This window comes from Schistocerca gregaria, chromosome 2, assembly GCF_023897955.1.
Source record: "Schistocerca gregaria isolate iqSchGreg1 chromosome 2, iqSchGreg1.2, whole genome shotgun sequence".
Lineage (NCBI taxonomy): Eukaryota > Metazoa > Arthropoda > Insecta > Orthoptera > Acrididae > Schistocerca > Schistocerca gregaria.
Genome location: NC_064921.1, coordinates 638,862,020 through 638,888,971, shown reverse-complemented (window position 1 = coordinate 638,888,971; position 26,952 = coordinate 638,862,020). Strand labels below are relative to the sequence as shown.

Below are 26,952 nucleotides of genomic sequence, written 5' to 3'. Positions count from 1 at the left end.
CACTGTTGCAATAAGGTAGTCACTTCTAGTACTGTGTCCCTGTACCTTGTCCATTCCTTTTCCAATGACTGTAATTGACTACATTCAACTAACCGGTACCCTTCTGAGATCGCTGTTATGTACTTGTGCCTGATTTCCTTATCCTGAAGTTTCTCCACTCTTATCCTCCTACATATGGACCTGACCTCCTGCACTTTCGGCCTCACAATCCCAATTTCACTGCAGATTAAATAATGATCAGAGTCATCAAAGAATCCCCTGAATACACGTGTGTCCCTCACAGCCTTCCTGAATCCCTGATCTGTTATTATATAGTCAATGACAGATCTGGTTCCCCTGCCTTCCCAAGTATACCGGTGAATGTTCTTATGTTTAAAAAAGGAGTTTGTGATTGCTAAGCCCATACTGGCACAGAAATCCAAGAGTTGTTTCCCGCTCCTGTTGGCCCCCATATCCTCTCCAAATTTACCCATAACCTTTTCATACCCTTCTGTTCGATTTCCAATCCTGGCATTAAAATCACCCATGAGCAGAACACTGTCCTTGACCTTTACTCTAATAACTACATCACTGAGTGCGTCATAAAAACTATCCATCTTACCTTGATCTGTCCCTTGACAATGCGAATATACTGACACAATCCTAATTTTCTTGCTAGACACTGTCAAATCTATCCACATCAGTCGTTCGTTTACATACCTTATTGCAACTACGCTGGGTTCCATTTCTTTCCTGATGTAAAGCCCTACAACCCATTGTGCTATACCTGCTTTGATTCCTGACAGGTAGACCTTGCATTCCCCACTTCCTCTTCTTCCTCACCCCTTACCCGAATGTCACTAATAGCTACCTACAACTTCCAGCCCCATCTTACTTGCAGTCTCTGCCAGCTCTATCTTCTTCCCAGAGTAGCTCCCACTGATACTAATACCTCCCCATCTCATTACCATTTGTTTGCCAAGTCGTATCTTTGGAGTCCCTGGTTTGTCAGTTAGAGGTGGGACTCCCTCACCTCCAAAGGTTTGAGGCATTTTTCTCTGATTGTTGCCAGCATCGTATTTAAAGTACCAGGGAAGCAGGTTGCTAGCCTTACTCGCCCCGAGTCCCATTGGGTTTTTCCCCTAACGGCTGAGGGACTAACAGGTGGATTTGATAGTCTTTGCCGCATGAGCACAAAGGTGACCACGGCTCAGAATATGTCCGAGATGCCCAGCCTTATTCCAAAGTAACTGGTATCCCAACTGTCGGGACCACTTACTTGGCCACTCATACGTTGTCTGTGGTTCATGAACTAGGACACGACTACAGGAATCCACACCATGAACCAAGTGGACAGAAAAAACAGTTCACGGCAATATGCGTTCGCAAATTCTTTCAAAACAGTGATATTCACCGGAACGTTTTTCCTCCGGCAGCCAGTTGTCATGACAAATGATATCAACAGGACACTTACTTCCTTAGCGAAAGCTGCACTGAGTGTTGGTTTGCCGTTCGACGTGTACTTACATCAAGAGCTAGCAGGAGCGGATTCCACGTATGGTAGCCGGCAGGGGTGACCGAGCTGTTCTAGGCGCTACAGTCTGGAACCGCGCGACCGCTACGGTCACAGATTCGAATCCTGCCTCGGGCATGGATGTGTGTGATGTCCTTAGGTTTACGTAGTTCTAAGTTCTAGGGGACTGATGACTTCAGAAGATAAGTCCCATAGTGCTCAGAGCCATTTGAACCACGTACGGTAAAGTGAACGGCAAACGCTGCGCTGGCTCGTCGTCTGTACCAGGAGAGGTACCCAAAGTGAAGAGGTCTAGATCGGGAGACATTACATGGTTCCATTGCCATCTGCACGTTCATGGGAAGTTTTCAATCTCATGGTTTGCAATGGTTTTAACATTATTTCCAACGTGAACAGGCCCTGTCAGCAGCAGATTACCTCAATGAGGATGTTCTAATACTGCTCCTTGCAGCAGTGTGCAGAAAGCTGGTATCGTGTCTGCAGGGCCATGAGATGCTGATATGCGGCCTGCATTCGTGCTGCAGGATGACATCTTCTGTAAAGGCAACAAAAAACTAAATTCCGTCCGATCAGGCCTCGAACGTCCCAGCGGTACTCACCGACCCCCCCCCCCCCCTTCCGTGCCATCCTAGAAGATAAAAGATAGACGCACTGGATGCGTTCCAGTTAATTATGTAGTTTTTCTGCTGGGATAGACCCGTCCTCGCTATAAAGAGGTGTGAGGCGAGCAACAAGGTAAACACCTCTTTGAGACTTCGCCTTCTGGGTTTGAAGCTGCAGACAAGCCTTTCCACCAGCCTACTTGAAGCTCGATGGGATGGTGCCATTTGGACGAAAGTGATGCTGTTCTCTTCACAAAAGTAGCGAAATTCTGACAATTTGAATTGAAGTTCAACATCTATGGCCATGCTTTATAGTTATCCTTCGATGGAAACAAAATGTGATAAGGAACGTATGATGTTTGCTGAGGAAATTAATTGTATCCAAGAGACACAAGGAAATTTGCTTCCTGCAAGAAGCAAGATAAACCAAGATGAACACAAAAGTCTCAGTGAAGCCAACATGAAATCAGCACCAAGGGACATTGCCTTAAGCCATGGGAAACATCTATGTGTCTGGACTACCTGCTTGCTTGGCGGGTCTGGCATGCTGTCGTCATCTGTTTGATGTCTTTATCGATGTCTGAAGATATGTTGTTGAACCAACCTTTTGGTGATAACTGCACATACTGACTTGGTTCGAGCAATATCAGTAGCTGGTATTGGAGTGGTTTGGGGTTAGTGACTTCGGTATGTGCGTTGTCTCCATGCAGTAAGAGGATGCCAGTGAGTGTTCTGAATTCATTCCGATACTGTCCCTATGCTTGGATCTTGGGATGTTTGACTGGTGTCTACCACCATCCTGTATTGCAAAAATTGGATACTGTCAAGGAGGACGAGATCATCTGGCGCGCTGTTGGCTATAGCCGTGTCATCTATTGGAAATGTGTGGTGGCGGCATCTGCCTCTTCATCTGATGCAAGCAGACTTCTAATTCAGCGTCAGAGTTGGATCCTGCCCTACAAGGAAATCGGCAATGCATCTGCATTCGCATGCAGCCATGTTGAACGGCAATGCATATCGTACTGACACCCATATACGAACATGGCCCCATTGCTGGTTCTGGGCAATCCTGGTAGGTATCTCAACGTGGTCGTTAATGGCAGAAGTGGCTTATGCTCTGTTAAAATAATAAATCACCACCCACCCACATGTCATGTAACTTTTTAGCGCAAGATAATGGCTGAGGCCTTGTTTTCTATTTGAGGTTGGTTTATGGGTTTGACAGGACCAGAATATAAAGGCCATCGGTTTTCTATTTGACTATAATTGCACTGTGCTCGTAACAAGGTCTGGGAAACAAATGCAACTAGGAGCTCGATGCCGTTGATTTTGCGAGAAGAAACGGCCCCAAAGCCACAGTTTGACACACTTGCATCAAAGATCAGCAACTGCATAGTGTTATAACCCATGAGTCACATCGCCTGTTTTAAGTCCCAAAAAGCCTTGTTGCAAGCGGGTAACCAATGCCATTTAACCTTTTTGTGAAGAAGCTGATGGAGGAGTTCAACGATAGCCATTGTATGGGAAATTAATTTTGGGTAGTAGTGTAGCTGACCCAAAACCAATTTTAGTTGTATGGTATCCCATATGACAGACAGGTTTTAAATGGTCTCCACATGGTTTGGAATGGGGCATATCCCTGAGACACTTTAATAAGACATGCATTAAATGTTAAATTCTCGTACGAAAAAACAGCTTTTGTGTTTGTTGCACTTCAAATTCGCTTGTCGAAGCACACTGAATAACACTCCCAAATTATTGTAATATCTTTTGTATTTTTGCCAATGATGAAGGTATTGTCCAGATTATTGGCTATGCCTGTAATTCCCTGTGTCTGGCGTCAGCAACATCTTTGAAATACACTCCTGGAAATGGAAAAAAGAACACATTGACACCGGTGTGTCAGACCCACCATACTTGCTCCGGATACTGTGAGAGGGCTGTACAAGCAATGATCACACGCACGGCACAGCGGACACACCAGGAACCGCGGTGTTGGCCGTCGAATGGCGCTAGCTGCGCAGCATTTGTGCACCGCCGCCGTCAGTGTCAGCCAGTTTGCCGTGGCATACGGAGCTCCATCGCAGTCTTTAACACTGGTAGCATGCCGCGACAGCGTGGACGTGAACCGTATGTGCAGTTGACGGACTTTGAGCGAGGGCGTATAGTGGGCATGCGGGAGGCCGGGTGGACGTACCGCCGAATTGCTCAACACGTGGGGCGTGAGGTCTCCACAGTACATCGATGTTGTCGCCAGTGGTCGGCGGAAGGTGCACGTGCCCGTCGACCTGGGACCGGACCACAGCGACGCACGGATGCACGCCAAGACCGTAGGATCCTACGCAGTGCCGTAGAGGACCGCACCGCCACTTCCCAGCAAATTAGGGACACTGTTGCTCCTGGGGTATCGGCGAGGACCATTCGCAACCGTCTCCATGAAGCTGGGCTACGGTCCCGCACACCGTTAGGCTGTCTTCCGCTCACGCCCCAACATCGTGCAGCCCGCCTCCAGTGGTGTCGCGACAGGCGTGAATGGAGGGACGAATGGAGACGTGTCGTCTTCAGCGATGAGAGTCACTTCTGCCTTGGTGCCAATGATGGTCGTATGCGTGTTTGGCGCCGTGCAGGTGAGCGCCACAATCAGGACTGCATACGACCGAGGCACACAGTTCCAACACCCGGCATCATGGTGTGGGGAGCGATCTCCTACACTGGCCGTACCCCTCTGGTGATCGTCGAGGGGACACTGAATAGTGCACGGTACATCCAAACCGTCATCGAACCCATCGTTCTACCATTCCTAGACCGGCAAGGGAACTTGCTGTTCAAACAGGCCAATGCACGTCCGCATGTATCCCGTGCCACCCAACGTGCTCTAGAAGGTGTAAGTCAACTACCCTGGCCAGCAAGATCTTCGAATCTGTCCCCCATTGAGCAAGTTTGGGACTGGATGAAGGGTCGTCTCACGCGGTCTGCACGTCCAGCACGAACGCTGGTCCAACTGAGGCGCCAGGTGGAAATGGCATGGCAAGCCGTTCCACAGGACTACATCCAGCATCTCTACGATCGTCTCCATGGGAGAATAGCAGCCTGCAATGCTGCGAAAGGTGGATATATACTGTACTAGCGCCGACATTGTGCATGCTCTGTTGCCTGTGTCTATGTGCCTGTGGTTCTGTCAGTGTGATCATGTGATGTATCTGACCCCAGGAATGTGTCAATAAAGTTTCCCCTTCCTGGGACAATGAATTCACGGTGTTCTTATTTCAATTTCCAGGAGTGTATGTAGGCGCACTGCCAGTGCCAAATGGAAGACAATTAGATTGAAAAAGGCAAAAAAAATAGTTTGTTGTGCACTTGGAGGCATCATACATAGATAGGTGACCCTAATGTCGGTTTATGCAAACAGTGTGCCGCGAGCTAGTTTTGCCATGATCTCCCCAACCTTCAGAACAGGATGGGTGTCAGTAACAGATTATGCATTGACGGTAGACTTAAAATCCCCACTAATTTTCCAACATCAGGTCACTTTTTCAACTATCAGCATAGGAGTAGCCCAGTCACTGTTGGCAGCTGGAATCAGAACTCCTGCACCTTGCAATATTTGTATCTTGAGGTGAAGCTTGTCCTGCATTTTTAGTCATCGTTGACGAGTTATAAGGAAATGTGTGCCTCAAAGTCGGCGACGACGGTGGTCTGGTGGGAGAAATACCATAGAATACTTTGTAAAAAGCTTTCCAGGGTAGGTAGCAAGAAATGCTTGGCTGCAGATCATTGAATCGTGGACTTCCAAATCCAGATAATAAAAGAGATCTAAACCCGAAATGATAGTGGCCCCCATCGAGCAGACTATTACGATACAGGCCAAAATGGATGCTGCTCAATACTGAATTGGATTGGCCCTTCACTCCAGTGCTGTCAGTGCTGCTGCTTTTAAGCTGTTTGGCAAAGGGCTGGAGTGGTGATGAACCAAGGTGCCTATATGTGTCTCAATTCATGATAGAGGTCGAGGACCAAGCGTATATCTGGAAAGAGAAGGATACAGTTATGATGACTACCTGTAATAACGACATCCTATCAGTGAGGGGCAGCACAGCCTGCACATGGATGACATTCAAGCAGTGTGTATAGTTTGCCTTGTTCTAGTCACTATCCAGGACATCCATAAGAATACTAGCCACATTCATTTTTAGGGAAACCTCCGCCTTCTGTCCAGTTTTACCACGGGTGGAAGTATCATTGCTGATGCTGACGTCTGATAATTTCTGGATGAGGGTAACTTCTGGTTGCGACAATTACCTGTGACCTCCAGACTAGAGGGAGACTTGTCCATTGGAACAGGCAGGCTTAAATGGTGGGGTCGAGCCTGAACCTTATGTTGGAGATGGGTGGCAGTCAGCTGTACTGGATCTTTTAGGGCCGCTGAGGACAACTGACTGCTTGAAAGCCCAGATGAGGGGCAGGCACATGGACAAAAATGGGTTATTTAATTTCAGCAGGTGATTCCATGTGGAGAATGGACTAGAATCATATCCACAACCAATGACCTGTTGGCACTTAATAATGAAATGCTGAAAACGCCCAGACTGGAAAATTCCTTGCATCTGTGCTATCCACTCCCATAAGGATGGTCCGTTTCACTTACAGTAATTGAAAAATTTGCTCCTGTCGGCTTCTATATGAAGCAGTGAATCAACACAGTTCAAATGCTAATAAGTTAAGCCATGTGGTCGTACTTTATCATTTCACTGTTGCAAGGGGCGATAGACATCAGCCCCAGCATAGCCCAACGAAAAAGCACGCTGCTGGGTATCATCTGAGATCCCGAATAAATGCTGTTCTGAGCATATCACATAGATGGCCAGTGGTTCTGTTTTGCTGTCAAATGCTAGGAACAGCGGAACAATGCCTTGAAGCCCTTCACCAAGGAGCTGAGGTGAGACAATCGGTTGGTGACGTAAGGTGACAAGGTTATGGTGCTCATCTTATGCACCAAAAGTTCTTGCACGTGCTGCATGGTCTGCTGTACTTGCTTCATGTTTTGAGAAAGCAATAATACTTGGATGGCCACGTCTGTAACAGCTGAAACGGAAATCTGATATAAGGACATCACATACATGGTAAAACAAGTGGATGCACCGTCTCCCTGGGATGCAGTAGAAGATAATCTTTGTACTCATAGTGGGAACAGCAATGATCCAATTAATTAGTAATGAAATACTATAAAGAACAGTTCTTATCACATGAAAACGCACTTTTGTTCATAAGTGGTGACCAGTTTCGCCTCGATGTGGAGCATATTCCGACCATATACGAGTTATGACGTATGGAGACGATGGTATGGAGCAGGAACTGTGGACACTAGATACCTACTGATGTTAAAGTTTAACTGTTTGCCTAGAGCGACTAAGTTACATACGATGCGATGGGCAGAAGATGTCACATTAGTGTGTGATATCTACAGTTCCTTCTCCATACCATCGTCTCCACACATCAGAGGGTTATGGTCCAAAGATGACCCACATCGGAACTGAACTGGTCACCACTTATGAATTAAAACTGTGCATTTGTGCTGGCAAGACTGATCAGTATAATATGTCATTCGCAGCAGAAGAGTTGAGTCCAATCCAGAAAGGAACTTCGCTGCCAACTGAAGTAGCTGACATCGGTGAAGATAATAAACAATAAGTCTAAAAATAATAATACAAATTCACTCTTCTCCGTATTGGACCATAAATTTACAATATCACAAAAAGAGTTAGATAGTCGAAGTCTCTGTCTTACTATATACTACTGATACTTTAAGTCATACTTTAACTGTTTGCCTCGAATGGCTAAATTACAAACGATATGACAGGGTCAAAGTTTTAGGGACCACACGGTGAGAGGACTGTCTTTAAACTCAATCAGAGTAGCGAACCGAGATACCGAAGTCTGGGAGGTCCGAACGTCGAGCGGACAAGTCTTTGCGTTGCCAGGATGAAGACTGCTGGCAGCTCCACGTAGCTGTTGAAGACAGCGATCGAGTGTTGGCTGGCTGGTTGCAGCTACCGTATGATCCTGGTGAGGCACAGTGGGTCAACTCGCTTCAAAACGCGGACGTACTGGAGAAATGCTACAAACGTGTTCTTTTCGGGGTTTTGGAGTCGCTGATTACGAGTCCGATGTCGGAATTGACGGAAAGTCATGGAGTAAAACAAAAGTGATATCTGGCGTTACCCAAGGTAGTTTTATAGTCTCTTTGCTGTTTCTTATCCATATAAACGATTTGGGAGAGAATCTGAGCAGCCGTATTCGGTTGTTTGCAGATGACGTTGTCGTTTATCGACTAAAAAAGTCATCAGAATATCAAAACAAACTGTAAAACGATTTAGAAAAGGTATCTGAATGATACTAAAAGTGGCAGATGACCCTAAATAACGAAAAGAGTGAGGTCATTCATGAGAGTGCTTAAAGGAACTCCTTAAACTTCAGTTACATGATAAATCAGTCTAATCTAAAAGCCGCAAATTCAGCTAAATACCTAGGTATTACAACTACGAACAACTTAAACTAGAAGGAACACATAGAAAATGTTGTGAGGAAGGCTAACCGAAGACTGCGTTTTATTGGCAGGACACATAGAAAATGTAACAGACCTACTAAGGAGACTGTCTACACTACGCTTGTCCGTCTTCTTTTAGAATACTGCTGCGCGGTGTGGGATCCTTACCAGATAGGACTGACTGAGAAGGCCTACATCGAAAAAGTTCAAAGAAAGGCAGAACGTTTAGTATTATGGCGAAATATGGGAGAGAGTGTCCCAGAAATGATACAGGATTTGGGCTGGACATCTTAAAAGAAAGGCGTTTTTCGTTGGGACGGAATCTTCTCACGAAATTCCTATCACCAACTTTTTCCTCCGAATGCGAAATTACTTTGTTGGCACCGACCTACATAGGGAGTAACGATCACCACGATAAAATAAGGGAAATCAGAGCTCGTGCGGAAAGATATGGGTGTTCATTCTTTCCGCGCGCTATACGAGATTGGAATAATAGAGAATTGTGAAGGTGGTTCGAAGAACTCTCTGCCAGGCACTTAAATGTGATTTGCAGAGTACCCGTGTAGATGAAGATGAATTACAAAGTTCAAATCGGCGGATCCAATATAGCAGATCAAAATTTAAAAATTTTGTTTAGTCTAGTAAAACTTAAAGAGTATAAGGTGTTCTGAGAACGCTGATAACGAATAAGAGGTCGGATTAAGCGTGCTGAAATGCTTTATTCGATATTCTACATTTTTCAGTCGAAATCGTAGTCACATAGTCACAATCGTCTCTTGCATCATTGACGATACTGTTTAATACAGAATTAATATTGTCACACTAACATAAAGTATAAAGTGTTGAAATGAACGATAATAGGAACGTGGATGATACTCATTACAAATGTAGTTGATCCGTCCAACCACTGCTTATGGGCAACGTCAAATCAACTGCATTTCCGTTGATCCTGATTCTACCCCATCCAGAATTTCGACATAGCTAACGATTTTGGATAATATCGGCAGCAGTCTATATACGTCATTAAAGTGGTTTAAAATGTCATAAAAATTCCCTCTGGAGTGCTTCTCATCTTCTTTTATCCTGGCTAAAATCGCTGTCATGTATTACACAAGCCACATAATACACTCCTGGAAATGGAAAAAAGAACACATTGACACCGGTGTGTCAGACCCACCATACTTGCTCCGGACACTGCGGGAGAGCTGTACAAGCAATGATCACACGCACGGCACAGCGGATACACCAGGAACCGCGGTGTTGGCCGTCGAATGGCGCTAGCTGCGCAGCATTTGTGCACCGCCGCCGTCAGTGTCAGCCAGTTTGCCGTGGCATACGGAGCTCCATCGCAGTCTTTAACACTGGTAGCATGCCGCGACAGCGTGGACGTGAACCGTATGTGCAGTTGACGGACTTTGAGCGAGGGCGTATAGTGGGCATGCGGGAGGCCGGGTGGACGTACCGCCGAATTGCTCAACACGTGGGGCGTGAGGTCTCCACAGTACATCGATGTTGTCGCCAGTGGTCGGCGGAAGGTGCACGTGCCCGTCGACCTGGGACCGGACCGCAGCGACGCACGGATGCACGCCAAGACCGTAGGATCCTACGCAGTGCCGTAGGGGACCGCACCGCCACTTCCCACAGATTAGGGACACTGTTGCTCCTGGGGTATCGGCGAGGACCATTCGCAACCGTCTCCAAGAAGCTGGGCTACGGTCCCGCACACCGTTAGGCCGTCTTCCGCTCACGCCCCAACATCGTGCAGCCCGCCTCTAGTGGTGTCGCGACAGGCGTGAATGGAGGGACGAATGGAGACGTGTCGTCTTCAGCGATGAGAGTCGCTTCTGCCTTAGTGCCAATGATGGTCGTATGCGTGTTTGGCACCGTGCAGGTGAGCGCCACAATCAGGACTGCATACGACCGAGGCACACAGGGCCAACACCCGGCATCATGGTGTGGGGAGCGATCTCCTACACTGGCCGTACACCTCTGGTAATCGTCGAGGGGACACTGAATAGTGCACGGTACATCCAAATCGTCATCGAACCCATCGTTCTACCATTCCTAGACCGGCAAGGGAACTTGCTGTTCAAACAGGCCAATGCACGTCCGCATGTATCCCGTGCCACCCAACGTGCTCTAGGAGGTGTAAGTCAACTACCCTGGCCAGCAAGATCTCCGGATCTGTCTCCCATTGAGCATGTTTGGGACTGGATGAAGCGTCGTCTCACGCGGTCTGCACGTCCAGCACGAACGCTGGTCCAACTGAGGCGCCAGGTGGAAATGGCATGGCAAGCCGTTCCACAGGACTACATCCAGCATCTCTACGATCGTCTCCATGAGAGAATAGCAGCCTGCATTGCTGCGAAAGGTGGATATACACTGTACTAGTGCCGACATTGTGCATGCTCTGTTGCCTGTGTCTATGTGCCTGTGGTTCTGTCAGTGTGATCATGTGATGTATCTGACCCCAGGAATGTGTCAATAAAGTTTCCCCTTCCTGGGACAACAAAATTCACGGTGTTCTTATTTCAATTTCCAGGAGTGTATATTAAAAATGTTCCGTAATCCGATTCACTGTTTACTGGCTAGCGTCACGACACTTACGACAGCGACTTGTGACTGGAAATCCAGTGCAGCAACAGACAAGTACGCACCAGTGCTATGTACACAAGATTTCGTGGGAGTAAGTCGGAGGGGTGGTTGAACTGCTTGCGGACTATCTGCGGTCACGTCAGCTGCGCTGGCACCCGGAGTCGCAGCGGTAGCGTCCGGAGTTTTTCTTCATAGCATGGGCTATTACTGGTGTTGGCGTAATGACACTTTGCTTTGCTTGCGTCGTCGGGGCCCCGGCGCTCTAATCCATAGGCAACTCAAGGCGTATTACTGTAATGCTGGTGGGATATGTGCTCCGACATGGCACACACCGCATACAATTTTTTATCAAGCGTGAGGAGTAGGCCACTTTCATCGTTTCCAGAAGGGAGGAGGGAGGTAACGGCAATACTGAAACTGTGACGACGGATCGTCAGTTCTTGTGTGGGTAGTTCCGTAGGTAGAGCACCTGCCAGGGTAAGGGAGAAGTCCCAGGTTCGAGACCCGCTCCGGCACACAATTTTAATCTACCAGAAAGAGCCTTGACCGACTCGAATTCTGTCACTGGTCGAAGACCTCGCGGTAATCTTGTCATAATATCAGAAAATATGTTTTATATTTTCGGATCAAGAATTGTTCCAACAATTCAGCTGTGTTTATGGTAGCATCTGCAGCAAAAAGAGCTCCGTAGATACCCATATCTCTTCAAAAAATTTGTGTTATGTGTCAAGGCACTGAGTACTAAGAGTACTATGCTAAACTTTGCGCGAAGAGGCTTCCCATTTAGGCCTATCGCGCCTACAGGAGACAGAAAAGAGCAGACAGCTTCATGCAGATGGTGACTCATGGTCGTAGCACGACAGATGTACGCTCACAATCGAGCAACAGATCCAAGTAACAATGGCTATTTCCGGGAGGTGTCAGCACCTTGCGGACTATGAAATCCTAATTTTTCAAAACAGTAAATTTTGTTAATAAAACTGTCTTCTGGGAATGTTATGTATTTTATTATTTATTGCAGGTTTAATGCGTTTAGTTATTAGTGTGACTGAAGGGGTGAATGCGAAGTACCATAATAAATGAATATTACTAGTTCTATTAACTGACTATATGTTAGCGTGAGAAATATGTTATTAAATGGAGAATAAACCATACGCTCAGGAGTAATTTGTAAAGTGTGATTAAACAGTTTATGGTACTGGGGATACAAAACCATTTTATGATAATTCTATTATTTAAAGAGGGAGTTAGTTTGATATTTATGAGTTTCATAAATGTGTTCATTTAATAAATTACTCAGCAAAGCTAATAAATTGTGATTGCTTCGTAATAACAAACATGGGATAGCGCGGATTTATACGGACATAACATTGACAGTAACATTTCTCAGCCGATAAGAAGAGAGGACGTGTTATGTGAGCTAAATAATTGTTTTGTGGGGGCTAGACGAGAATTGGAGCTCAGCCCTCATCAGGTTTGGACGCATGTGTAATATCTAACAATATCTTATTGTACGTATTTCAAAATAAATTGCGTATTCCTTTGTAAAGTGCAACGTGTTATCTGTATTACAGAAACGTTTTCAGTGCTGTCGTTACTGGTTGTGGCCTAATATGGGTTCCAAAATTTTCCTTGAGCTTCAGTGTAGAATCGGAACCTCCATTTCAACTCTAAGAGAATTTTAGTGTACGAACAGTAACTGATCGCTTAGTTAAAAGCCCTTCTGTTCTTTATGTGTTTCTGTGGAATTTGAAAAAGTTACTTTTCCTATCATGGCCTCAAATTACTTACATGGTGGACTGACTCTGAGGTCGTTGTGTAACGAGCTTTTCCGACGTTCGCTTACGCTTCGGAGTTCTTTTTGTACCACTTCACTCACTTTCACAGCACACAGCACTAGTGCCAATGGGATAAACTGTCTTGCAGGAGAACAAAATTTCAATATATATTAATACAGTAGTTTCCCTATAAATATTAATATACTACACGAACAGCAACACTTGCAATGACTGTTGTAGTGCTTCAAGCATTTACGAGGGCTATTCGGAAAGTGAGGAAAGATCGGTAGCGAAATGGAAACCACTGTGAAAATCCGACGAGGCTTTTCACATACGTTATGGGCAGTGTCTCTAGTATGCCCGTCGATCGCATCAAGACACTCTTTTCAGTTGTGAGCGCACTGTGAGCGAGTAAAGGTGCCTAGAACATCAATGTCTCCTGCCAAGTATGAGGGCCCGTTGAGAGACTTCGCCTTACCGAATGCAGCCCAACTATCACAACTGCCACGCACTTCCTTCTTCATGCCAATTCTCAGCCGCACTCTGCAGGGGCAGACAAGACGCTCCTGCGGCCTTTCCGATGGGAAGTGTTCGATCACCCACAACACAGTGCTAATTGGTTCGTCCTGAGCATCATCTCTGTTCACATGAAACGCTGGAAATGAAGCAAGACTTGGACGCAGCCAACGCGCTATAGACCACCGTAGAGAATTATCGGAAACCACAGGCGGCTGCCTTCTATGACGTTGGTGTTGGAAATTTGGTATAACGCTCCGACAAATGTCTAAATCGCAGCGGTTACTATGTAGAGAAGTGCCTGGAAGGTGTAGCTAAATGTGCAAAGAAAACAGTTTTGATTTTCACTGTGGTTTCCATTTCACGACCGATAGTTCCATACTTTCCGAACAACCCTCGTATTAAGCTACTCACGTGCCTGTACCTCTAGGCTAAATTCAAGAGAATATATTGTTCTACGGGAATTGATCCTAATCAAAATATTAAAGTGGTCCGTATCAGAGGATCATGCAACTGACTACTTACCGAGATCTCTTACGGTGCCATATCACCGACTTGGCAAATTTCCACTTTGCAGGATCCGCAGATCCCGCCTCCTAAGTGGGAGAACACATTCGCCGCAAAGAGCCCACGTGAGATCTGTCTGGTCGTCGAAAGAGGAGCTGCGAGGGGGTACGTGGGAGCCGAAGACTGCCTCTATCTAAACGTCTATACTCCACAGGTAAGTTCAGTGCGCGCGCTAACATTTCCTGTTACCACAGCGCGTAGTTATGACCAATGTCCGAACTTCAGCAACTATTAGTTACGCGATAGTCGTGAATCAATAACTTCTCGGTCTTGCAAGAGAGACTAGATTTAGATGGGAGGGATAGTTGGCGTTATATTTCAAAACAAAACCCCAAGGTTCCAGATTTCAAAAAGATTTTCAGCTGTACTTCAAACATCCATTACAGTCAGCCAGATATGTCACACACTTGTCCCATCTCAACACAAAAGACACTCCGATTTCAAGTCCCGGAACCGCACGCAGCTTTAAATCGTCAATGAAGTTTAGTTTACCGCGGTGTGCTCTGTAGAGCAAAAATTAATTCTGATACCATTCTCTTGATTCTAATTATGCCAGTTTGGCGCCACATCTTTTCTCCGAGAAATGCTAGACCAGCGGACGTGTAAAGGCGGATTTTAACGGAGTTTATCACAGGCTTACTGTATCCTCTGAAACACGTTTGGATACTACAGATGGTTGAGTGTTGACGGCAAAAGGCAAATATCGTTGTTAGAGTCCCCCCCTTTGTCATCCAATTTTAATTTGTCAGGAAGGTGCAGATTTTTATTGTTTTCGTAAGATGAAATAGTACATGCAATTATATGATACGTGCAAGATGTGACCAAAAGAATCTCGCAGTACAAATGAGCTATAAGTTTTTTAATGATTTTACCTCATCTTGTCTAACATATTTTTTGGCCTAGGTTTTGCCATTACTGTACATTTAGATAAATAAAGTTGTTACATATCATCTAACAATTGCTGTGGCGCTATCATTCTACACTCCTGGAAATGGAAAAAAGAACACATTGACACCGGTGTGTCAGACCCACCATACTTGCTCCGGACACTGCGAGAGGGCTGTACAAGCACTAATCACACGCACGGCACAGCGGACACATCAGGAACCGCGGTGTTGGCCGTCGAATGGCGCTAGCTGCGCAGCATTTGTGCACCGCCGCCGTCAGTGTCAGCCAGTTTGCCGTGGCATACGGAGCTCCATCGCAGTCTTTAACACTGGTAGCATGCCGCGACAGCGTGGACGTGAACCGTATGTGCAGTTGACGGACTTTGAGCGAGGGCGTATAGTGGGCATGCGGGAGGCCGCGTGGACGTACCGCCGAATTGCTCAACACGTGGGGCGTGAGGTCTCCACAGTACATCGATGTTGTCGCCAGTGGTCGGCGGAAGGTGCACGTGCCCGTCGACCTGGGACCGGACCGCAGCGACGCACGGATGCACGCCAAGACCGTAGGATCCTACGCAGTGCCGTAGGGGACCGCACCGCCACTTCCCAGCAAATTAGGGACACTGTTGCTCCTGGGGTATCGGTGAGGACCATTCGCAACCGTCTCCATGAAGCTGGGCTATGGTCCCGCACACCGTTAGGCCGTCTTCCGCTCACGCCCCAACATCATGCAGCCCGCCTCCAGTGGTGTCGCGACAGGCGTGAATGGAGGGACAAATAGAGACGTGTCGTCTTCAGCGATGAGAGTCGCTTCTGCCTTGGTGCCAATGATGGTCGTATGCGTATTTGGCGCCGTGCAGGTGAGCGCCACAATCAGGACTGCATACGACCGTGGCACACAGGGCCAACACCCGGCATCATGGTGTGGGGAGCGATCTCCTACACTGGCCATACACCTCTGGTGATCGTCGAGGGGACACTGAATAGTGCACGGTACATCCAAACCGTCATCGAACCCATTGTTCTACCATTCCTAGACCGGCAAGGGAACTTGCTGTTCCAACAGGACAATGCACGTCCGCATGTATCCCGTGCCACCCAACGTGCTCTAGAAGGTGTAAGTCAACTACCCTGGCCAGCAAGATCTCCGGATCTGTCCCCCATTGAGCATGTTTGGGACTGGATGAAGCGTCGTCTCACGCGGTCTGCACGTCCAGCACGAACGCTGGTCCAACTGAGGCGCCAGGTGGAAATGGCATGGCAAGCCGTTCTACAGGACTACATCCAGCATCTCTACGATCGTCTCCATGGGAGAATAGCAGCCTGCATTGCTGCGAAAGGTGGATATACACTGTACTAGTGCCGACATTGTGCATGCTCTGTTGCCTGTGTCTATGTGCCTGTGGTTCTGTCAGTGTGATCATGTGATGTATCTGACCCCAGGAATGTGTCAATAAAGTTTCCCCTTCCTGGGACAATGAATTCACGGTGTTCTTATTTCAATTTCCAGGAGTGTATTTCATATTAAAATACAACGTTCATGTTAACTGGTGACCAGATAATTTATACTCGTATCACACGGTGTTTATTCTCCTGCTTCATTAGAATGATAGAAAAATCAGGCGGACCTAAGAAAAGGCGGAATTAAGATTACCCTCAGTTGTAAGTCAGTGGAATATGTGGCACATTATCAAAACCGCAAACCATTATTCAGTATAATGGACTCCATTTTGTACTGTCAAATGATGTGGTGCAGTGTGATGGAGTGATATTACAATATCCTTCCAGCCAACAGATTTAGTTTTTCCGTTATTTCCCTAAATCATATGAGGCCGAAGAAGGAATGTCTCCAGGGTTAATATCCTACCTTACATTTATCTATCTGAGGTATTGCGCTCTTTCTGGTGACATCGACAGTGATGTATCGTCAAACTGTAATCGTCCTTCCCTTCTAGTTAGTACGTCTGTATTCCGGAAACTACAGTACTCGTAGAATGTAAGCAGTCTACGTGACGTTTGAAAGAGGTGGTTTTTGGTGTTTCATCGATTCACCACAATAATGGCGGTAATCACCGTCAGTGGTTAAAACACCGTGAGGGGTGCTTTTGCGTCTCTGAACCGATGTCAGCTGAGTTGCTAACTGCAGATAATTGCTATTGAGTCCCCAAAAATAGTGTAATAGTGGTCAGTGGATGCACCACCGTGCACCGGCTGACTGTCACTGCGACGCCGATAAGCTCTGTCACGTGTGTGACTGTCAGGACGAAGAGTATTTTATAAGCATTCCCAGTAAATCAACCAAACGAATGAGATTGTCAATGGTAAGATACAATATACGAAAAGTGACCTACCAGAGAGACTTTATCTACCTCTTCCGATAATAACTTCGAATAGTATTTAGAAACGCTGTGTCTGAAGACGCTCCGCGTTTGGTGAGGGACAGAATCAAGCGTCTTCTACTAAGTGGGTGTAAGCTGAAAGAGAACTATCTAACGCATAAATAACCTTATTGTATGATAGCTATGTGAAACTTGCAGTATATTCTTCTTAAAATAAAATAAATCAAAGAAAACTCTCCCGTCATTTAGATTTGTATGAGGGGTACCCAAAATTTTCATTGTCAGCTTGAAAATTTAAAATTACATAATTAAATTTTTGTTTGTTTGCAGGCACATATTTGCAATCCTGGGACGCATTGCATTCCCACACCATAGTACCGTAGAACGCCGCTAGAGAAAGCAAACCGGAACGGCGCAGAACATGAACGGGAGTATCGTGCAGTAATCCGTTTTCTGAATTTCGATGGAAACAACGATGCGACAATACATACAGAGTTGAAGGAAGTGTGTAGCGACAAGGTAGCATTATATGACACTGAGGATAGGCGGTACAGATGCTTCCAGCGCAGTATGTATAGTCTCAATACCGAAGAACGAAGTCACAGATTACCTCTCTGAGAACATCTGCATCAACTGAACACCACTGTGAAGTACACAGCGCATGCTACTTCCCATTCTACCAGTTATAAGAGCTTCTTGCATATATGGAGACAGGGAGGAATAACAATTTAAATTGAAATTTCTGATAATTAGAAATTAAACGGAGCGATCTGTATTTGCTTTGAGGAAACTTTTAACAGTCAAGATCGCACATAGTATTACTGAATGCGATCCTGGTTATTAAATGTTTCTTCAAAGATTGTTGAAATGTCTCTTTGCATGTTGTAGAATATTTAACCTTGTCCTCACGATCCCTAACGGAGGCGATGCCCAGTGGTCTGTATGTAGTATATCCTAGACTCACCATTTAATTCAGGTTCCAGAAAGTTTGTATGTAGGCTTCCTCGGGATAGTGTGTGTCTATCTTAATGTGACTTCTTCGGCATTCTGTGACACTTTCGCGCCAGTCAAACAAAGCTATGACCATTCGTAATGCCTTTCTCTCTATACATTCAATGTCCTCTGTTGGTCCTGTTTGGTACAGGTTCCGCACTCTGTAGTAGGACGGGCCGCACAAGTGAACTGTAAAAAATGTCAAATGTGTGTGAAATCTTATGGGACTTAACTGCTAAGGTCATCAGTCCCTAAGCTTACACACTACTTAACATAAATTATCCTAAGGACAAACACACACACCCATGCCCGAGGGAGGCCTCGAACCTCCGCCGGGACCAGCCGCACAGTCCATGACTGCAGCGCCCTAGACCGCTCGGCTAATCCCGCGCGGCAGTGATTTGTAAGCAATCTCTTTTGTAAACGACCGTTTATGGCAAGAGAAGTTGAGGCAACGGTGCTCGAAGACCACAGTGTGACAATCGAAGCCGTAGTGGAAAAATTGAAAATCGGTCATAGTAGTGCTGAACATCTTCAACATCATTTTGAAGATGACAAAAGGGAGCCCGCTGACATTCAATCAAAAAGCCCGCTGAACCCAGGTAGCAATGGAAATGTTGTAACTGTGTCAGGCCAGTACTGATGACGTCCCTAGCCGCCTAATCATCGTGAACAAGTACTGGGTCTATCACTATAAGGAAGCAAAGAAAGCAACGGAAACTTGTGTATCCACCAACGTCGAAGAAGGTGAAGACCCAACCATTGTCGGACAAGGTGTTGCTCAGTATACACTTACTTAAAAAATCGTAATACCAAGAAGGATTTGTGTGGCATAAACGAAAGTTTGTAGGTGTGTTTCTACATTTTAAAGGTGATGCCCACTCAAATTTCGCGTTAGTCGGATAATAGTGGCGCTAGTAACGCCATTAAGAGGATGCCAATCAGGTTTGCTTTAAATACACACTCTAACTGTCGTGAGCGTTAGTTACCTTGGAGACTGGACGTGGTGAGCTGCTGTTACTCAAGAATGCCTCACTGAGTTTGAACGAGGTCGTGTAACTGGGGTACGAGAAGCTGGATTAACCTTCTACGATATTGCAGAAAGACTTGGAAAGATGTCGCCACTGTACATGACTGCTCGCAGCGATGGTCACGGGAATTCACGGTTGCAAAACGACCAGGCTCCTGACGGCCAAGTGGCACTAACGAGAGGTACGACAATCGTGTTCGGCGTTTGGCTCTGGCACATCGTACTGCATCTTCAGCAGCAATTCGAACAGCATTTGGCACCACAGTGACTCAACGAACTGTTACAAATCGGTTGCTTCAAGCACAGCTCCGAGCCAGTCTCCCTGTAACGTGCATTCCAAAGATCCCAAACCACCGATGTTTGCGACTTCAGTGGTGTCAAGTGAGAGCTTGAGGGCAGGGGGAGGTCTGTTGTGGTTACGGGGAAATCTGGTTGTGCCTCGGTGCCACTGATAGCCCTGTGTTGGTCAGAAGGAGGTCAGTTAATAGCCAGCAACCAACCTGTCCGCTTGCTAAGCAAACTGGACCGGCGCCTGGAGTTAGGGTCTGGGTGCGCCTTCGTATGACAGCAGGAGCACTTTCGTGGCTATCCCACGCACCATTACTGCAAATTTGTTCGCCAGTCCGGTGACTCGACCTGTTCTACTTCCATCCATGAACAGCATTCCTGGAGGGTTGGGGATTTTCCAGCACGATAACGCTCGCCCACATACCGCTGTTGTAACGCAGGAGGCTCTACAGAGTGCCGACATGTTGCGATATGTCATCTTGGCCTCACCAGATTCACTCTAATAGAAGACATATGGGACATCATAGAACGACAACTACAGCGTCATCTAGAAACAGCATTAAGCGTCCGTGTATTGATCGACCAAGTGACACAGGCATGGGACTCCATCCCACAAATTGATATCCGGGACCTGTACAATACAATGCATGCACGTCAGTGTACTTGCATTCAACATTCTGGTAGTTACACCGTTTATTAATGTACCAACGTTTCACTATTGCAATGACTTACCTCTCGGTTACATTTAACTGTGATCTTGCAGTGTTAATCACTTTTATTACCTAGACAAATTTATTCACGAATTTCATTACGTTAATTTATTTTTGTTGCCATTTTCTTCCGTTAGTGTATTTTGGGACTGCCGTTGTGTGTCGTTAATAGAATATGCTCGTAACGGCAGATCGTCGCAGGAGCATACTTCCGAAACCTGATGAAACGCTTACGGTGGTCTATGGAGACGAAGCCTCACAGAAAACTGCTTGCATTGGCGTTTTTGTACACGACAACATTGCAGCTCATTAATCACAGGACACAGTGCGCCACAGGCTGCTTCTGTGGGTTATCAAATTCTGACTCACTATTCTCCTAACATGGTACCCAGTGGCTCCTTCCTCTTTCGTCGGATGAAGAAACAAATGCTGGCATTTCAACAGTAACGACGATGTGATTTTCCGGGTGAAACCTTTGATGAACATCAAAACGCTTTATACAGCCGACGTCTTTATGAAGTCATCCATCATACGGAAAAATACGTCGCATTGAAGGGTGAACACGAAGAGAAGGGAGAACAGCATCTTGATTTCTTATAGGTTGTAATTAAAACTTGGTGACCATCCTTCGTACTTTCATAAAAGCGTTGTCAGCGAGAAATAAAACCACACTTTCCTTTTGCATCGTACCTTGTTCTGGGCTTCCTATCGCACTTGTGACAAAATATTACCCATCAAACTTGGTAGACAAGAACCAGCCGATTACAAAGGTGCTACCTAGGTGCCTCATTCTGAAACGAACTAATTCGATGGAACATTTGATAATCACCTGATTCGTTGATAATTACTCAGTAAGATTCCAAAGTTGTAAGACAATGGATCGTATTCTGCAGGATTGTGATCCAACTCGAAGTCATACCGCCAGTACTGCTGGTAAACGTTTCGGGGTATAAGTTCGTGGTCCACGAAATCTGTTCCTATGTACAGTAGCCATTGGAATACATAAAAGCAGGGACAATTTTAATAGGAAAGAAGAGATCATGAAACTTAGCGACATATGGGCAGTAGCTCTTCAGAATCGTAAAAGATCTTTTATCTTTGACAAGACGACACTCGATCGTTATGTTTTATATTTGACAAGAATCATCTCTGCTTATCAGGTGTAATTCTGACCACACCCACTTTTCTGCAGTATACAGTGTGTACCATTTATCTTAACCAACCTAAGTAACGGTTTTCCAGATGCAAATTACAACATTTTTCAAGCAAATGTTCTTCAGCCGTCAGGAGGACATCAATCATCAAGATTGCGTACGTTGTAGCTTTGTTTTTTACAAATATATGAACAGCGGTATGACTTTTTTAAATGGCACGCTGTATATTTTATTACGTAATTCATTTCGTATTCAAAAAAGCACGGGGTCAGAAACTCGTCCACTTGCTGGAGTTGTCAGAAAACAAATGCAAACTAAGTAGAAACATAACACAAAATTGACTTTCACTCTCCTGTACCATTGTCCAGGAGTAGGACACTCAAAGGTGCTCAAAGTGGTGACCCTGGACACCGATACACGGGTGCACTCGTTGAATGAAAGAATTATTTACTGCTTCCAGTGATGCCTGCTGAAGAGAATTACAGGCAAGCACGATACGTTCCTGCATGTCCTCTGGAGTTGTTGGAATATCGCGATAGACAACATCTTTAACGAATCCCCAAAGAAAAAAGTCCAGAGGATTTAAATCAGGAGACCTAGCAGGCCAAGTTACTGTTCCTCCTCGACCAATCACTCTGGCAGGATACCCTCGGTTCCCAACACTACGTGCACGCAAGGCAGTATGTGGTAGACATGCATAGTGTTGATACCACATAAGCATTCTGGTTCTTAGCGGCGCTTCAGCCAAAAGGGGAGGAAGAATTCGCCTGAGTATGTTGGTATGCGCTGTGCCGTTTAGACTACCATTGATGAAATAATGGACAATAATTGTAGTACCAAGCATCCCACACCAGACGTTAACTCTCCATTGACGCTAATGTTCCACCTGTCCGAGCCATCGTTGGTTGTCGGTAGACCTATAATGCATGTTCCTTGTATTTACCTGTCACTTATTTGAGAAAGAACATTCATCGGTGAATAGAACATTGGAGAAGTTCAGGTTGGCGAGGATTTGCTGCTGGCCCACTGACAGAACTGTACACGGTTCTGGCAATCATTCCCATGCAATTCTTGAGGTAGGTGTACATGGTAAGGATGGAACCGGTGACGTATAAGAATACGATGTACACTGGCCTCAGAAATGCCAATTTCGTGTTCAAGCTGGCGTGTGCTCACTTGTGGATTCATAGTAACGGAAGCGAGAACAGTAACTTCGGCAGCTTCGTCTGTGCGAGAGCTACAAGGATTGCATTGTCGTGGGTTGAAATTTCCCGTTTCCTGAATCGTCGCAACAAGACGAGACAACATCCGTCGAGTGGCTGGGTTCTTGTCAGGATATCGCTCTCTGTACAGTTCCGCTGTCTGCGTAGCATTTCGCCTACCTTCAACAACAACAACAATAAAATAAACTTTATGTCGATGCAGTTTGTAGGAAGGACAGCCTTTACTGTATGCCTTCTATACACTACAGTATGTAAATGGACTAAACTACTGTACTACATGTACCCGTACATAAGAAAACATTATTGCAATTACTTTTCTGCTAACTTACATTCCCCAAAGATGAGTAGCATTTCTACCTTCTCTTCGTTGGTGTACATTCTACTCATACAATTCTTCAGCTGACGATGGTTGACGGAATGACGGGTCTACATTCTACTTACGTGTATATTTGTCCTCTGCAAACGTCAGCACGTGGATGTGTTCCAATACCCCGAGTACCTGTAACAAGCGCTGGGACCCTCAACGTCAATGTTGTGTTATGTGATTAATAACGTTGTGCTTCATTGAATGATACACTGTGACACATTTTTGAATAGCTTTTGTATGTCCATCCTTTTAGCAGGAGGTCTCTGGGACAACGGCCGTTTACTTTCGTGACAAAAGATAAAAACACCTGCAGCCGTCCTTATGATTTTATTTTGTCGGTACCTGTTTCAACGTTTCATTGCGTCATCTTCAGGCTGTTATTGATGCGGTACTGGTTTATATGATCCCCATGCATAACCCAACTGAGTTGGCAGTTGATGATTGTAGTGCTGACGCATTATCTGCGTATCCAGTAATGCTGGCAACTGATGGGTTGTGCATGGGGATCATATCAACCTGTACCGCACCAAAAACAGCGTGAAGATGACGCAATGAAGCAATGAAACTAGTAGCGAGAAAATATAATCGTAAGGACGGCTGTAGGTGTTTTTATTTTTTGTCACCATTTTTGAATAGGTCTTTAGGAGAGGAAATGAATTACCGAATAAAAAATACACGGTGCCATTTTTAAAAGTCATACCACTGTTCATATCTTTGTAAGAAACAAAGCTACAACGAAGGCAATCATGCTGATTGATGTCCCTCTGACGGCTAAAGAACATTTGCTTGAAACATTTTGTAATTTGTAACTGGACATCCAGTTATTTAGAGTGGTTCAAAAATGGTTCAAATGGCTCTGAGCACTATGGGACTTAACATCTTAGGTCATCAGTCCCCTAGAACTTAGAACTACTTAAACCTAACTAACCTTAGGACATCACACAACACCCAGCCATCACGAGGCAGAGAAAATCCCTGACCCCGCCGGGAATCGAACGCGGGAACCCGGGCGTGGGAAGCGAGAACGCTACCGCACGACCACGAGATGCGGGCATTTAGGGTGGTCAAGATAAATGGGACATCATGTATATGTCGCTCTCAGGCGCTCGACTCGTCAGTCGGCAAGACTCAAAGAGGAGCAACTCCTCTGAAGATGTCCAGCGAAATGCTGGACGAAACGTTAGAAAAAGGAACAGAAGAGTTTCGTGAACCACGACCTTATACCCCGGAAAGTTTACCATCAGAAATGTCATCGGGTCGTGAAAACCATCATTCTAACGGACCAACCCTGATTACATTTTCTATGTTTCTCTCTCTAAATCACTTCAGCCGAAAGTCAAGACTGCTTCTTCGATAGCACCAAGGTCGATGTGTGCAATCACAATAGCGATTCCTGCCCATCTCTAGTAGTCTGGCTGGCAGCGAGATATTTAATGCCTTTCCTTGGTTCGCAGCTGGAGGGCGACGCGCCGGTCGTGGTGTGGCTGGGCGACGGCAGCTTCGTGTTCCGCGACGCCGTCCCGCGCAGGCCCCGGGTGGGTCGGCTCGTGGACAAGGGCCTAATCGTCGTCACCGTGGAGTACCGGCGCGGAGTCCTGGGTGAGTGAGCCTCTGGTGGAGTCCTGGGTGAGGGAGCCTCTGGTGGAGTCCTGGGTGAGTGAGCCTCTGGTGGAGTCCTGGGTGAGTGAGCCCCTGGTGGAGTCCTGGGTGAGTGAGCCCCTGGTGGAGTCCTGGGTGAGTGAGCCTCTGGTGGAGTCCTGGGTGAGTGAGCCCCTGGTGGAGTCCTGGGTGAGTGAGCCCCTGGTGGAGTCCTGGGTGAGTGAGCCTCTGGTGGAGTCCTGGGTGAGTGAGCCTCTGGTGGAGTCCTGGGTGAGTGAGCCTCTGGTGGAGTCCTGGGTGAGTGAGCCTCTGGTGGAGTCCTGGGTGAGTGAGCCTCTGGTGGAGTCCTGGGTGAGTGAGCCTCTGGTGGAGTCCTGGGTGAGTGAGCCTCTGGTGGAGTCCTGGGTGAGTGAGCCTCTGGTGGAGTCCTGGGTGAGTGAGCCTCTGCTGGAGTCCTGGGTGAGTGAGCCCCTGGTGGAGTCCTGGGTGAGTGACCCTCTGGTGGAGTCCTGGGTGAGTGAGCCGCTTAGACCACATCTCTCACTGGAGCTTATGTTAAACGATGGATCGATCGTATATATCTGAGCAGTGTGCGACTCCCCACCGCCCCTTCCTTCACCGAACCGCAGTTTCCTCCAACCATTGTTTGTGAGGAAGAAACATATACATCTGCACTGCGCAACAAAATTACAGTCTCACTTTCTTGCAATCCCGACCTTATCTCCCATTGCGACGCAGGAGTTCGGGATTTGGCTGGATCGTGCCTACAGGATCCTACTGTAGGCGCCCTGCGACGTCACACTCGGACGCGGCGACGCTTCAGACAGCAAGCTGTCGACACAGGCGAAAAAGGCCGGAGCTCAGAAGTTCGTGTGAGGTGTAAGATGGGTTAACCGCGTCACATTGACACCAAATTTCATCACAATTCTGATTAACGCAACTGTGGATGTGTCACACGATAGTAAGGTTGTCAAACCCCGCCCCCGTTACCCACATTTTAACCCATGTCTTGACACCTATGCGATGGAGGTCATTGCCGCGACGCCGAGCGTTGAAATTAGGCGGTTTTTTGTGGGTGGCCTTGAAAAACATTTCACACACATCGCTCCTCAGAGTCGACACGAAAATGCCTCAGGAGGTGGCTTGAAGGGCGTCGACGAAACCACCCTTTCCCTTGGAGTTGTCATTCCCAACATTTCGTGGTCGAAGAAGACAGTTCTCAGTGCAGTGAGAAACAGGAGGACATTCTTGGAAACCTTTGTCACTACTGACACTTCCCATGCGATTAAGCCCTGCTCAGCCGCGCGGGATTAGCCGAGCGGTCTTCGGCGCTGCAGTCGTGGACTGTGCGACTGGTCCCGGCGGAGGTTCGAGTCCTCCCTCGGGTATGGGTGTGTGTGTTTGTCCTTAGGATAATTTAGGTTAAGTACTGTGTAAGCTTAGGGACTAATGACATTGGTAGTTAAGTCCCATAAGATTTCACACACATTTGAACATTTTGAAACGCTGCCCTAAGGACATCACGGTTTGCAAGCCCATTGGATGTGACGTCATCCGTTTACTATTAAGGTGCACTATTCTGGAAATCCCGAAAAAATCGCAAGAAAAGTTTTACGTGTCTAACTTGCCGTGAAACAAGCTAATGTTACCCTCTGGGAAGATTTTTAAGATTGACCGCGTGAGTGTCTAATGGACGAAGGTATCGGACTATAACTTTGAATTTTGTGAAATTAACAGAAAAAAACTTCAACCTTGGGAGTAAATTGAAGTGTTAAAATCTTAAGTTAATGAAAAAATGAACGGTTGCCAGCCCAATTAGGGCTATTAATTTGAAATAAACGTTTAAGAAAATTGAATATTGGTTATTAAAGTTACTTTCGTTGAGATTTCCCTTTGAATAGCAAACAGGATACAAACTGACACAGTGCACTCGTGAGCGTTATTGGTAACTTCTGTTACACACAGTTCAATCAGTGAATTATATGAAGTAATTTTGCACCAAGCTCATACCAATGACAGCTACACTCATGATCATTACTTAATCAAATACCGAAATATTACGCATGAAGTGCAGAACTAAATTTGGACATGAGGCGCTTTTATCTCAACTGACATACAAAAAAAATCAGTAAAGATAAATAATATCATAAATACACTGGTTAAGCTCCTCTACATTCATCAGTTTTCCTTAGCTACAGTACTAATTCAATTTTTCCCTAATACGTGGAGAATATGATGTGGACCCAT

At 46.2% G+C, this 26,952-nt stretch overlaps 1 protein-coding gene across 1 annotated transcript in view; it reads left to right on the top strand.

The window, feature by feature from the left end:
* The window catches only part of LOC126334681 (esterase E4-like), a 178,367-nt gene that overhangs the window by 47,107 nt on the left and 104,308 nt on the right, over positions 1-26,952 (top strand). Inside the window, exons 4-5 of the mRNA XM_049997157.1 lie at positions 14,126-14,269; positions 24,561-24,705. Coding sequence (XP_049853114.1) covers positions 14,126-14,269; positions 24,561-24,705 — 289 coding nt within the window. The remainder of the gene's footprint in view (positions 1-14,125; positions 14,270-24,560; positions 24,706-26,952) is intronic.